The 15,119-nt window shown below is 39.6% G+C and overlaps 1 protein-coding gene across 2 annotated transcripts in view; it reads left to right on the plus strand.

Moving 5' to 3' along the window:
* PPA2 (inorganic pyrophosphatase 2) overlaps positions 1-14,606 on the plus strand; it is a 96,134-nt gene extending 81,528 nt beyond the window's left edge. For both annotated transcript variants that reach the window (XR_005061806.2, XM_037020257.2), the window contains one exon: positions 13,703-14,606. Coding sequence is in view for 1 of the 2 variants with exons in the window: in XM_037020257.2 (XP_036876152.1) it covers positions 13,703-13,722 (20 nt within the window). In the remaining variant the exon portion in view is untranslated. The remainder of the gene's footprint in view (positions 1-13,702) is intronic.
* Positions 14,607-15,119: the final 513 nt, after the last annotated feature.

Raw genomic sequence — 15,119 nt, forward strand, 5'->3', positions numbered from 1 at the left:
ATCCATCAAAGTTTTGTCATGAGATTGTAGCAATTCAGGCTCTCCTTCTAATTCTAGTTCTCTTGTTGTTTCCACCTCATCTGCAGTTGCTTTCTCTACTGAAGTCATGAAGCCCTCTTTCCAGTTTGGAATCAACTTTTTCCAAACTCCTGTTAATGTTCACATTTTGACCTCTTTCCATAAATTACCAATGTTCTTAATGCATCTAGAATGGTGACTTCTTTCCAAAAGGTTTTCAATTTCCTTTGCCCACTTACATCAGAAGAACCACTATCTATGGCAGCTATATCCTTAGTAAATGTATTTCTTCAGTAATAGGATTTGAAAGCCAAAATAGCTTCTTGATCCATGGACTAAAGAGTGGATGTTGTTAGCGGGCGTGGAAACATCATTAATCTTGTACATCCATTAGAGCTCTTGGGTGACCAGGTGCATTGTCAGTGAGCAGTAGTATTTTGAAAAGAATCATTTTTTTTCTAAGCAGTAAATCTCAACAGTGTATTTAAAATATTCAGTAAACCATGTTGTAGACAAATGTGCTGTCATTCAGGCTTTATTGTCCAATTCTAGAGCACAGCCAGAGTAGATTTAACATAGTTCTTAAGGGCTCTGGGTTGTTCAGGCAGGTAAATGAACTTTGGCTTCAACTTCAAATCATCAGCTGCAACAGCTCCTAACAAGAGTCAGCCTGTTCTTTGATGCTTTAAAACAGGTATTGGCTTCTATCTAGCTTTGAAAGTCCTAGATGGCATCCTCTTCTAATAGAAGGCAGTTTCACCCACATTGAAGATCTTTTGGTTAGTGTAGCCACCTTCATTAGTGATCTGAGCTAGATCTGGGTAACTTGCTTCACCTTCTTTATCAGCACTTGCTGCTTCCTCTTGCACTTTTATGTTAAAGAGATAGCTTCTTCCCTTAACCCTCATGAACCAGCCTCTGCTAGCTTCAGTCTTCTGCAGCTTCCTCACCTCTCTTAGCCTTCATAGCATTGAAGAAAGTTAGGGCGTTGCTCTGGATTCGGCTTTGCCTTAAGGGAATATCATGGCTGGTGTGATCTTCTGTCCAGACCACTCATACTTTCTTCATATCATCAATAAGGCTATTCCTTTTTATCTCCCATGTGTTCACTGGAATAGCACATTTAATTTCCTTCAAGGACTTTTCCTTTGGATCACCACTTTGCTGAGTGGCTTTCAGCATATCTTGGCTTGATTTAAAGCAAGAGACATGCAATTCTTCCTTTTACTTGAACACTTAGAGGCCATTGTAGGGTTTATTAACTGGCCTAATTTCAATATTGTTTCTCAGGGAATAGGGAGGCCGGGAGAGGGGGAGACAGATGAGGGAATGACTGCTCAGTGGATCAGTCAGCACACACACATTTATTAAGTCCACTATCTTTCATGGACACAGATTGTGGTGCCCCAAAATAATTTCAACAGTAACTTCAAAAATCACTGATCACAGATCATCATAATAAACATAATAATGGTGAAAAAGTTGGAAATACTGTGAGAATTACCAAATTGTGGTACCAAAAGTGAGCAGATACTGTTGGAAAAATGTTGCTGATAGACTTGCTCAATGCAGGGTAGCCACAGGCCTTCAGTTTGTAAAAACAATATCTGCAAAGTACAATAAACTGAGATGCAATAAAACAAGGTATGTCTGTACTAAATACTTAGAAGCTCCAGGGGGATAATAGGTGAATCATTGTTAAAACTGCCTAAAACAAATTAGGAAACCTGAAGTGACCCCTGGATGGAATTTTAACACCCACAGCCGGTTCCCATGGATATGAAAAATCAAAGGGATGGGCTAGCCAGGGTTCATTTTTCTCAAACTTGCTATAAATATCTGAAATTTTTATGAACATTTATTTTTCATATACAGAATAATTTCATACATGGTATATTTAATATCACTGTTATTCTACAGAAGGAGTACACTGAATTTCGTAAAATCCATTCTTCCATCGAGGACTACATGCATTTTTAGCTGTTTATTTACTCATTACTAGCAGCATTTGATGGTTTGTTCCCAGAAAGGGGTTCATTTCCTTTTCATAGGTAAAGCTATATCTTATGATTGCTCATTTATCTTTGTTAGTTATGATTATCATACAGTAGATCATATTTTTTAATTCTTTTCATTCCATTTTTGACATTCTTTACAAGATGTCTATTATAGTGTTTGCCATTTAATGTTCTGTTTGACATTATCTCCCACTAAGAAGAGAGAAAACTAGGTGTCTGCCTTCCTTTTGTCTTCACCCAGAATATTATCATTGCCTCCTGTTAGAAAAAAAACAAAAGGGAATTCAAGGTAAACTATATTTACTGTTAAATGTGTTTTTGGCTTGAGATCAGCAAAAAGTTTTATACCTGATGATGAGAATAACTTGAGTTCTAGGCTATCAAACTTGTTAGATAAAGTAATGGAGCCCATAATAGCCCACCAGCCCCGCAGCTGGCTTCTGTCTTCCTGAGGCATGAAGAGAAATAGCTTCTGCTTCTGCTGTGACAGCCTTAGAGGAATTGAAACTATGAAGCGGTGACTCTCCTCTGACAAATGGGAGAAGACAGTGATGGCAACAGAAGACAAGAGCTTTGTAAAATGTGTGTCCTAGCCACAGGCCAGGGTTTCTGTGGTTGACCTGACATTTACCCTATTTGGATGATCTGTTCAGAACAACACTTCTCAGATTATTCCCTACCTTAAAAGCAGGTAGGAGTCAGTGCATCTGGGAGGGAAAGTATGAGCTATTATTTCCTTTAGTCAGAAAATATGTATTGAGCTCTCTTAATGTCTGGTCCAACAATGCATCCCCCAGTCATACCCTGAATGCCAAGACTATAAAGGTATCCTGGTACCCCTGGAAGGAAAGCTGTTAATGCTTCCTCTTCTCTATTCAGAATTCCCAAAGCATAAAGGGCTCTTTCCCTTGGTTTTAAGTAACTGGTTGCAAAGGTTGAATCATGAAGATAAGGGGGATTGGACTCCATCCGTCCAATGCATCCCATTACAGTGATTTTAATTTTCCAGCCTTCTGTTTTGAGACATTCTTCTCATTTTTGCTACTTAAAATCCATTCATTCAACAATAATTTATTGACAGTCTCTATGTATGTGCCAGGTACTAGTCCAAGTTTTTAGGATATGTTAGTGCAAAATAGACCGAACTTCCTGCCTTAGTGTATCTTGCATTGGGGAGGACAGATCATAAACATAATTAATTTATATGTTGTGTAGAAGAGAATGAACAGGGTAAGAGGGGAATGGCAATCCAGGTTGTGTTCCCAGGTGTAAGTATAAATTGAAATTTTAAATTGAGTAGCTCATTGGGAAGATGACAGCCAGGCAAAGGTTTGAAGAGAAGCAGGAGTGAGCCGCACGGGTCTCAGGAACAGCACTGAGGCAGAAGAAACCCACAGAACAAAGGCCTAAGGCAGGAGTATGGCCAGCTTGCTGGACGAACACCAAGGAGGCAGTGTGGCTGGAGGGCAACGTAGAGAAGCACAACAGAGACAAGGTCTCAGAGGTAGCAGGAGGAGCATACAGGGCCTTATAGGCTAACATAAGGACTTGGCCTTACACCCCGATGTTATGAGCCATCGGAGGGTCCTGAGCAAGGAACAGGTCACTCCAGCCTCTGTGTTGAAAAATAGGTTGTGCTGGAGGTGAGGGGGTAAGGGAAGTGTAAGGCAAGGATGGAAAGAGGAAGATCACTTAGGAGGTTTCTAAACTTGAAACAAGTTTTTCCTTCTTTGAGATCACTTTCTTAGTATAAATCCCATAAGATTTATGGAGTCATAGAATAATAACATTTTATGGCCGAAAATGTTTTCATAAGGTTTATTCTGAATTATATTGCCAACAGCAATATTCTTCCCTATCCTTTCAAGGATAGGATATTTTGTTATAGCTACTATGATTATTATTCACAATAGGTTTAAAATTTTTCATACATATTTACTATTTATGGTGTCTTGTATGAATGTTTTTTATTTGCCTATTTATCTACTGGATCTTAATTTTTTTAAATCGATTTACATGATATCCTTAGTTTTAGGTGCAAAATTTGGATCCTGAGTACTGAATCCAAGTTTAAAGAGAATAGCCCATGTTCAAATCAGAATCTAAACCTGGGCCCTGAAAATATGCTGAGCTAACCAGGGAAGCAGGGTGTGGAGTATAGTGATTTTCTTTGTTTCAAGCAGGACTATCCTTATGTTACTGCTTTCTGTTCTCTTGTTAAAAATTAATAATGAAAAGAAAGATGTATGTTTTAAAGCCAACACACTAAATTAAAAAAATGGGCAAAACTAGTAAGATCAGAACAAAAGATGTCATGAAATTAGAAGAAATCATGAAGGAATGCCAAACAATCAGTCTTATCCAATTAAAGCAGCTCAGACTAGATGGCGGTGTGCATCTGTGGTCCTCAACCAGGAGAACTTGGCAGTTGACAAGATCAAGGATGGCTGCCCCAGAGCAAGGGCTCTGCCCATTTGGGGAACAGAACAGGAATACCAGGCTTCAGGCCACACTCTCATCAGAAGTATTTCTATGCACAGGTGGACAAAAACAGCTGAGCTCACTGAAATCAGCAAGCGGATGTCTCTTCCTTCCTGTCTAAATCAAAAGCAGGGCTGCCGAGCCACATGCTCAGGCCTTCTCTATGCAGGAGGTTCTTAAATGCAGCCAGTGAGTGTTACAGGCAGAAGTGACACAGCACTTGGACTGTCGACTCCAAAACTATGCAATGCCCTGTCCACTGTATCATATTGCTTCTTGAGCTCTTTCTGATCCTGAAAGCCCAGCTCGAATGCTGCCTTGTCTCTGAAGTGTTCCCCAGCCCTCCACATTGAAATCATTCATTTTCTCCTCTGTGAGAAGAGAATAGCACTGCTAATTTATTCCTCCATAATGGTATGCAGGTCATCTGGTTTGTAGCAGAGGTATTCACGTGGTCTCTGCTACTAGATTATAAACTCACAGAGAGCAGAGATTGTATCATGACAGTTTGGGCATTTTGTTTCACACATTAACAATTCATATTTGTTGCATTAAGTCGATACATCCTGTGAGGAAGACAGGTATTCTTTCTCCTCTTAGTTCAGAGGCTAAGCGGCTTCCTGGAGATCATTGGCCTGCTGCATCTCAAGTCAGTGTTCTATTACTGCAGTCAGAAGCATTTTGAAGGGTGTCTCTCTGCTGTGTTCCAAAAGCCAGAGGTTCTTTGAAATGAAAGAATCTATTCCTTTTAGGGCTCTCCAGGAGAGGAGATTTAACATATCTAGCCTAAATACCAGTGCTTTTAATTAGTTTATTTTATTTAAAATGTGCATGGACCTGATCACTGTATTCAGAGAATGCCTCAGAAATCTCAAGGTATAAAATTATTAAACTAATTTTTTTCCAAGTTGCATGATTCTTGCCTCCTAAAAATCTACTCACTAATGAGATTTTTCTTGAAATCCTTTCTAAATTACTTAACTTTTTTGCTATGGAGTCCCAAAATGAATACAATAATCATCTGCCTACTGTTAACAAAATGCATTTCTTATTCATTCCACATACCTTTTTAATGCACCCTAGACTATTTTGTGCTTTCTGAAACAATGATCAGTGTTACCTTTTTTTTTTCCCCCAAGTAAATGATATCCAGAAAAGCTTCTCTTAGGGGATCTTACCTATTATTAGTATTTAAGGCATTTTGACAGTTCTTACACAAGATTCCTATAATACCCCAGGGACAAAAAGTTTAAGTGATGTAAACAGTACCTTAACTGTGGAAACACTAAGGCTTGATCACACGTTTCCTGCTGCATGCTTGTGGCAGATGAGGGAAAATAAACATGAAATACTTAAAAATAGGCTCAGGGCTCAAAGTCTGAAGTTTTTGTTCCAGAAAAACTTCTTACATGGATTTTGGTATAATTTTTTATACCAAATAAATGGTACTTGATTGCATAAGTAACTTGGAACTTGAAAGCATAAGTAACGTATTTTGATTTTCAGAGTAGAAATACAAGAAGCACAGAGACAGATGACCTGAATAACCTTGAGAGCGGTTAAAAACTTCAGAATAGTATGCAGTGAGAAAGAAGACAACCTAATCCACGTGGATCTCATATGAACAGTTCAGTTGGTAAACTCCAATGCAAAATAGTCTTAAAGGGCAGCTATTAGTTGTAAAACTCCACTTACCCTAAACTGTATTTCAGGAAATATTTTTCTCAAAGAAAAGTTAGTTTTTCCTTTTCTTCCCATAATATCAGGCATCACTGCTCTGATTTCTCCTTTACTTTAGCTTTTAAGAATAATTTAAGACTAATGTGCTCATAAAATTTAGTCTCTGAAACCATCATTTGATTTTTACCAATACCCACCCCAGCCTCTTATCCTCCTGCCCCTCAAAACAAACACTATAAATGTAATTTACAGTAGTGTTAGTATTGTCTCTATATACTTAACCACTTAAAAATAGCTATTATGTATCAGAAATCTGCTGAAAGAACATTAGCTACGTACTATAGGTTGCTTTTCTGAATCTGAAGGAGGATTTAGAACAGGAAGTTTTGAACTGGAAAGCATCTTACAGGTAAGATGAGGCAAGAGATGTTAATTGTCTAAAGCCATCTAGCTAGCGAATAGCACAGACTGACCTGAACCTAGAGCATTTGACTCCAGGCCTGGTGTTCTGTTGTTGCTTTAGTTTTTTTGTCTTGCTTTTCTGTGTACTTTGTCACCTTTAAGGTAGGAAGGTAATCATTTGCCCCTTCATGTGATAGGCATTTAAAAACAATTGTGTTATCCTGACTATGGAAGTGAAGATACACATTTTGCCAGTCTTTGCTGTAATTTTTTTCCCAATTAGCAGTTTTTTTAAATGTTTGTGGATTTAATACAAAACAGTATTCTTTTTATGGATATGTCTTTATAATAATAACTTGTTAGTAGGCTCTCAAACTATAATTTGATTTTTTACCACTGCCCAAATTTGTTTTCAAAAGTGAAAGATAGTTCATGTGATTAACTTACAGCAACTTTTTTTTAAATTAAAGTATCATTGATATATGCTCTTATGAAGGTTTCACAAGAAAAATGTGGTTATTACACATTCACAATGTGGTTATTACATTCACCCCTTTATTGAGTCCCCTCCCACACCCCATTGCAGTCACTGTCCATCAGCGTAGTAAGATGCCACAGAGTCCCTATTTGTCTTCTCTGAGCCACGTTGTCTTCCCCATAACCCTGCACATACCATGTGCACCAATCATGATACCCCACAATCCCCTTCCCACCTGCACTTCCCCACCCCTCCCCTTTGGTAACCACTAGTCCCTTCTTGGAGTCTGTGAGTCTGCTGCTACTTTGTTCCTTCAGTTTTGCTTCGTTGTTATACTCCACAAATGAGGGAAATCATTTAGTATTTGTCTTTCTCTGCCTGACTTATTTCACTGAGCATAATACCCTCTAACTCCATCCATGTTGTTGCAGATGGTAGGATTTGTTTCTTATAGCTGAATAGTATCCCATTGTGTATATGTACCACATCTTCTTTATCCATTCATCTACTGATGGACACTCAGATTGCTTCCATATCTTGGCTATTGTAAAAAGTGCTGCAATAAACATAGGGGTGCATATGTCTTTTTGAGTCTGAGAACTTGTTTTCTTTGGGTAAATTCCTAGATGTGGAATTCCTGGGTCAAATGGTATTTCTATTTTTAGTTTTTTGAGGCACCTCCATATTGCTTTCCACAATGGTTGAACTAATTTACATTCCCACCAACAGTGTAGGAAGTTCCCCTTCCTCTGCATCCTCGCCAGCATTTGTTGTTCCTAGTCTTTTCTATGTTGGCCATCCTAACTGCTGTGAGGTGATATCTCATTGTGGTTTTAATTTGCATTTCCCTGATAATTAGTGATGTGGAGCATCTTTTCATGTGCCTGTTGGCCATCTGAATTTCTTCTTTGGAGAAGTGTCTGTTCATATCCTCTGCCCATTTTTTAATCAGGTTATTTGCTTTTTGGGTGTTGAGGCATTTGAGTTCTTCATATATTTTGGATGTTAACCCCTTGTCGGATATGTCATTTACAAATATATTCTCCCATAATGTAAGATGACTTTTTGTTCTGCTGATGGTGTCCTTTGCTGTGTAGAAGCTGTTTAGCATGCTGTAGTCCCAGCTGTTCATTTTTGCTTTTGTTTCCCTTGCCCGAGGAGATGCATTCAGGAAAAAGTTGCTCATGTTTATATTCAAGAGATTTTTGCCTATGTTGTCTTCTAAGACTTTTTATGATTTCATGACTTACATTCAGGTCTTTGATCCATTTTGAGTTTACTTTTATATATGAGGTTAGAAAATAATCCAGTTTCATTCTCCTGCATGTAGCTGTCCAGTTTTGCCAACACCAGCTGTTGAAGAGGCTGTCATTTCCCTATTGTATATCCATGGCTCCTTTATCGTATATTAATTGACCATATATGGTTGGGTTTATATCTGGGCTCTCTAGTCACCTTACAGCAGCCTTTTTGGGTAAAAGTATGTTTAATTTTTGTGTATAAGTCTGATAATATGCTTTTGCTCATCTTCGGCATGTTTCCTGTTTGTGACTCCCAGTATGTCATGCTGGGAAAGGAAAGAGATAAATGCAAATCTGAGGCTGTTTTCCCTTTAACACTGATGTTTGGCAGCAGTGAAACTATGAGTCAATCCTAAGTGTTTCAGAATTTATTAGTACTTTGAGCAAATGGGAGGTACATATACCAGCCATGCTATTAAACATACGGTCTTTATCCTCGCATCTGTTCGGGTGGATGTTTTCCCTTGGTATAAAACAAAAAGTGCAACAAATGAGGTTGCCACACCCTAGTGCTTCTTAACAAAGTGCATTGAATGAAATATTTAAAACAGAGAGAAAGTTCCAGAGAAAACAGGTGGTGTGGGAGCTGGAACTGATGTGAGCCAAATACTCTGTGGCACAGATACATCCTCTCCAACCAATTGCCCATCCTATGAAAACTCTCTGCAACTTATTACAAGGAACATGTTATGTGAAGAGTGTTAAGAGTTGGCCTCAAGGTTGAACACTTGCAGGGACTGTGACAAATAATTATCTGCTGATATTTCCAAGCACATTAAAAATATCTGGCTTTACAATGCAACTTCAAGTTTGCTTAGTACTTATTTCTTGGAGAAAGAAGATGCTTTTTACATGCAGGGGGCATTTGGCTTTTTACTCCTTTTCCCTGCCTTTGGAAGAACCATCTAACTGGCAAACATTATTATACTTGACTGTTTTTGTGTGTGCATCCAAATGCGTGGTTTAAGGTAGTGTGTTTTGAGAAGAAAGGGAGAAACAATGAGTGTTTATTTTCTCCACAAACAGAAATTTGGCTATTGCTCTAATAAGACATAAACCTCTGCTGGCCAGATCAGTATAAAAATTCTGTTCCCAAGCAAATTATTCACAAAAACAATTATCTTGCTGTAATTTATGAAAATAGGAGTATACCAGCATCACATATAAGGAAATAATGTGATCAACAGGACTGGGTGCCCCTTTCCTGTTTATTATCACAGAGAATATGGTCATTAATGCCAAAGTTGTGATAACATCGTGAGAAAGAGTTGACAATCTTAATTTCTTCACTACATCTGATAGTTAATAGATTATTTGGCAGCCTTATTTGCATTCACTTTGGGATTAATGTTGGAGTCATAGCAGATCATAAAGAGATATTTCTCTACTAGTCTCATTAATCTTCTAAAGTAAATGCTCTATTTTTTACATTTTAATATTTAAGTTGTTAGTGTGCAGTGCTTAGGCAAAAGAATATTACATCAAGAAATTGGTAGAAAGAATGTTAGCTATGTGACTGTGGCAAGAAGCACACATGAAATAGTGATCATGAGATTACCCTTTAAGCTGTGGTGTCCCATAATCATGTTGGAGCATACTTGCTCTCACTTCCCAAATACTGGAATACTAAGGGGAAAACCTCAGACATGCATTTGCTTCTTTTTCTGGTCCTAGCAAAGGATACTGGGAGCCATTGACTAGAAACACTTCAATGATGAACAAAACAGCTTATCATCTGACTCACATAAAAGTTAAACAGTTATTAATTTTCCCCTAAAGTCAAATACAAGATTACAAATTAGTGTGATGAGAAAAAATTTGATTTTTTGAGTTTTGTTACTTTATTTATCTGTGCATAACAAATTATAACTAAATTTATCAGATTAAAAAACACATTATCTCATACTTCCTGTGGGTCAGGAATCTTGGCAGGGCTTAACTGAGTTCTGTCCTTTAGGGTCATCTCAAATCTGGGGAAGGATTTGCTCCTAAGGTCACACAACTGTTAGGATTCAGTTTCTTTCTGGCTGGAGCTGGAAGCCACCTTCCGGCCCATGCCAGAGGGCTTCTTCCATGTGGCAGCTTGCATCATTAATGTGCAAGCCAAGAACAAAACAGAATCTCCCAGCAAGATGGCAGTCACAGTCTTCTGTAACCTAATTGTGGCAGAAATGTGTACTATTCCATGTCCTGTTGCTTAGAAGCAAGTCACTAGGTTCAGTCTACACTCAAGGGAAAGGATTAAATAGAGGAGTGGATAGCAGGAGGAAAGGAACGTTGGACACTATTTTAAAGTCTGCCTACCACAACTAGTAACTATAACCAGTGGGAATTCAACAGGCCAGCAGAAGGCCTGTGTGTGAGGGGAGAGCGATACTGCCACATTCCAAGGGAAAATGGTTCCTGGAAGAGGACTTGTAAGTTTGCCTGAGTTGGATTTCCGGAAAAGTATTGTTCTAGAAAATTGAGATATTATGGGGAAGTTTTTACTAGACCTAGTAATAGGTATCTTAGGGTAAGGGGCATCCAGTCAAGGAAAAGGTGGTGACTATAGCATAGGCCCACAATCTGGTTAGGTCCACCTAGAGCATTTTACACTTTGGGATATTTGTAGATGTCTGATGTGTTATGAGAAACATAGAACATACAGAGGAATGAATGATTTAAAGGGAAAACAGAACAAGCTAATACATTTTAACTGCTTTTTTAAAAAAACATTGAACAGCTACAAGATATTTTCACATATAACTGTCCAGGGACATACTACCGGCACAACTGATAGTCTTGGGTTTCTCACAATAGAGTCCAGGTTCCCTGGGGAATTTCAGAATCCTGACCAGCTTAGGGGAATGGCAGTGCCAGGGCTATCTGTGTGGGTGAACGTAGTGAAGGGAGAGGGATTTGTAGGATATGAGATAATCAGGAACAATAAGCAAGAAACGTGTCAGAAGCAATGAGATAGTAGGGCATGGCTGGTAAAAGCTTTGGTTCCAAAGGCAAACAGACTTAAATTTGCTTCCTAGCACCCTTATTATTAGCTTATTAGAGTATGATCTTGGGCAAGTTGATGTTTTTAAGCCTCGCCTTCCTGTATCTGTAAAATAGCTTTATCAGTTTCTACCTCGTGGGTTTGTTTTGAGAATTAAATGTGATAATGTATACACCATTTAGTGGCAAACAGTAAATGTCCACTAAATATTTACTATTACCGTTTTACAAACTGATGACTGCACCTGGAGGAGAGAGAAAAGATGAGACAGGATGATTCAAGGCTTTGGCCAGGGATGCTGGGAGAACATCGGTACCGTTCATTTACAGAAACTAAAGATGGGAAAGGGTGACATATTGTTTGGGTGAGAAATGATTAGGCCAGCTTCAGGCCTGTGATATTTGAGGTGGCAGCATGTGATGGTACCCAGCAATTCTTCATGTGCTCAGGTAGGTTACGTCTGGAGGTGACGAAGAGATACCACGTTCTCACGACCACTCAGTCATGGCTGATTGATCCAAGGTGCACACCTGCCCCTTTCCCCTCCCTGCCACAGTCAAAATTGATTTATTCAAGACTAAACCAAAGTAGAGACAATCAACATCCTTTCACAGAGATTTGGAATTGAGACCAGGACATCATCACCCCCTCTTTCTGCTCTTGGTTATAAAAGAGATGCAAATTCAGACCACACAAAGGAAAATGAAATGGACACACTGAAAAAGAAAGCAAAATAGATAAAAGGGCCACATGTTTTGAGTCCCTGATCCCAGGTGTTCCTAAGGCTTAGCTTCATTCTTGCCTATGATCCTTTAGTTAAATAGCTTTTACATTTTTATGCTGGTTCATGTTAGGTTTCTATTGCTTGTAGCTCCCAGCTGATACCAAGAAGCCACATGCAGTGATAACAGCAGGCATCAGACTGAGTGAAGTCCCTGAGGAAATAAGAAACTGAAGAGAACAGAAAAGGTGCAGTGCAAGGAATAAGAGTAAACCTAACCTAGTACAGTGGGTGCTGCAAAGGCAGGGCAGGTAGGAAGGACAGGAGGACAGCACATCAGGTGCTAGAGAGCAGGCAAGGAACATGAGATCAGAAGCAAGCCCACAGAATTTAGCTTTTAATCTTATTTAAAAGTTGTGGAGAAAGTGAAGGTTCCTATGGCCAGGATTCTTACCTAGTCCTGGCCGACTGGCTCACTACACACTTGTGAGCAGTACATTATTACTGACTCTATATAAAGAGCTCTGCCCAGTGCTCTGGGTGACGTGTGCATGGCTGCATGAGAGCAGAGATGAGACTGGAGTGGTGGCAGTGCCGAGGACAGACACTGAGATGGCTGCAGGGGCAGAGACCAGCTTGCTGCATGCAGACTCACTCTGAGTGGATGGGATTCTAGTGATTGACCTGCCACTGTAGGAATAAAGTTGGGTATAAACCCTTTTACCCCAAGTACGTTCCACTGTCATTTTTTGGTCTCACTGAATCCATAGTGAACTTGCCCGGGGCTGAAACCCTTGGCAAGACAAAAGTTTTCATTAAAATCTCATTTTTTCAGAGTTACCATTGTTAACTTTACAGATGTCTACCATTCTCAACAGTTACCTGTGATGAAATCTGTCCTTGTACCTCGGCAGTGTTTCCACTTGTGTATGTCTTAGCACACAGGTTGAGTGTGCCTGTATTTAATAACTTAGACCTGTTGGGTAAATGGGTCGAGTGCACTGAATCTACACTGGTTATGGTGCAAAACAGTCTGAACTTTTCATGGCAAGGACTCAGGCTGAGTCACTTTGTCTTGCGTTTTGGAACCCAGCTCAGAGGCAGCTGAGAGTGATGTCCCTGTGGCCACTGGAGATGACGGGAGGGAAGGTGGTCCCCCTGCCTCAGGAGCACTAGAGTGGAGACCCTCATGGAAGGGAGTGGCCCAGATCAGAATGAAGAGTGCCCTGATCAGACACGCTTCTCGGAGCACCAAGAAAGATTAGTAGCAGGTGAACTGAATACACTATGGCTTTTGACAACTGAGTAACAAAGTAGCAAATTGACTAGCTTTTTACACACTGAGACTTGACTTAAAATAAGAATGAATCTCTTTACAAAGGCAGAGGCGAGGTACAGTCAGCACAAGCACATTAAGAAATGTAGGATGCCTTTTATTTTCCCTCTTTTGTTTCTCTTGTTACTGTGAGGTTCCATGTATTTGTGTTTGATGAAGAAATGAAATGATTTGTTTTGAAAAGTGTGTGTGTTAGTTTTTTTTCTTATAGTAGGCTTGTTCTTGCCCAGACTTACATTTCTCCAGGCCTAACTCACTGTACCTTTTTCAATCATCAGAAGCCTTCGGGAAGCCCTGAGTGAGGGTCTTGGTGAGAAAGACTCGAAGATGTCCACTAGTAATGCCAGAGACACAAGCGTCTCTGAGTCTCAGCTGTGCGAGGAAGGGAGAAAACCCCATCCTAGATTTCTCTGCCACACTTCTGGGACCTATTTGGACAGCAGCAGAGGCATACAACACCAAGTGCTCACAGAAAAGACGAGCTTCAGTTGCAACTGCATGTCCCCCACTTTGCCCTCAGGATGAAAGGATGGCTGTGACCCCAAATTTCTGTTTTGTTGCTTTTGGATCCTAAGCTAAGTATGAAGAAAACTCCCAAAATCCTTCTGTCTAGATTTATGGGCAAGGAAGTGATGGGCACATATCCACCCCCTGCCGGGCCACACACACAAACCCTGACACTCTCCTGGGTCAGCTCTCCTGCCGCTAGTTTGGTTTTGTGTGTGTGTGACCAGTGCTATCAACACTCACAGCGAGAGGGATGATGGGGAGCTTTTCCCTGAAAGGCCAGGTAGGTTTCAGATTTAGAATTATTTAAAGAAGTAACTGGAAACTAAAAGTATAACATCTCACATGGGTGGGTGTGACCACTCAAATAATAAATTAGAAGATTAGCACAGAAAAGTGCCTCCTGACAAGTGGGTGACAGGAGGTTAAATATAAAGTAGCATCTGTTAGGAAGAAAACGAGGTAAAAAGTATACATGTATACAAATAGAACACAAAATGTTAACGAACTGAGGAAGGCAGTTTATTAGAGTGGTGGGCATCTGAATGATTGTTTAAAAGTCTTGTCGATGTTATAATACAGTGAGTATAACAAATTTAAAGTAACCCAAATTGATGGCTTTATAGCAAGTGATGGTTTTTTGCTTGAGCTATAATAAAAACATCTTAACCTAAACCATGCTCATAATCACTGAATCAAAGAGTGGCACACATCCAGAATCTTGTAAGCCAAGCAGTTCTTTGGGATGGCAGAGTGGTGAGGCCTCACATCCTAGGACGAGGGCCAAGAGAGCTCAGAAGGGGTAATAGGATCGCCTAAGCGAGCTTTCTCCATCAAAGAGGGCTAATAGGTAAACTCTAAAGCAGAGCTGTTCAGGAGTGATGTGAGTAACCAGGTTCATGGCTAACTGGAGATGTATGTGTGCTGCAAATGCAATGAGAATGGGAGTCCTTGAAAGAAGGCCAGCTCAGCTAGAAGGCAGGAAGTTTTACTTCCCTTAACTTATGACAGAGATGAAAATATGGACACTCTATGCTTGTCTGTTTCTAATAAGCATTTGTTTTGAATATTAAACTTTAAGAAGACACAGTAATAACTTCTGAAAAATCACAAAGGCCCTAAAAGATTCAGACAATTTTTGCCATCCACAATGTATGTTGAAATTTTAGATCTAAATTAATCTAGTGG

This window comes from Manis javanica, chromosome 5 (assembly GCF_040802235.1).
Source record: "Manis javanica isolate MJ-LG chromosome 5, MJ_LKY, whole genome shotgun sequence".
Classification (NCBI taxonomy): Eukaryota; Metazoa; Chordata; class Mammalia; order Pholidota; family Manidae; genus Manis; species Manis javanica.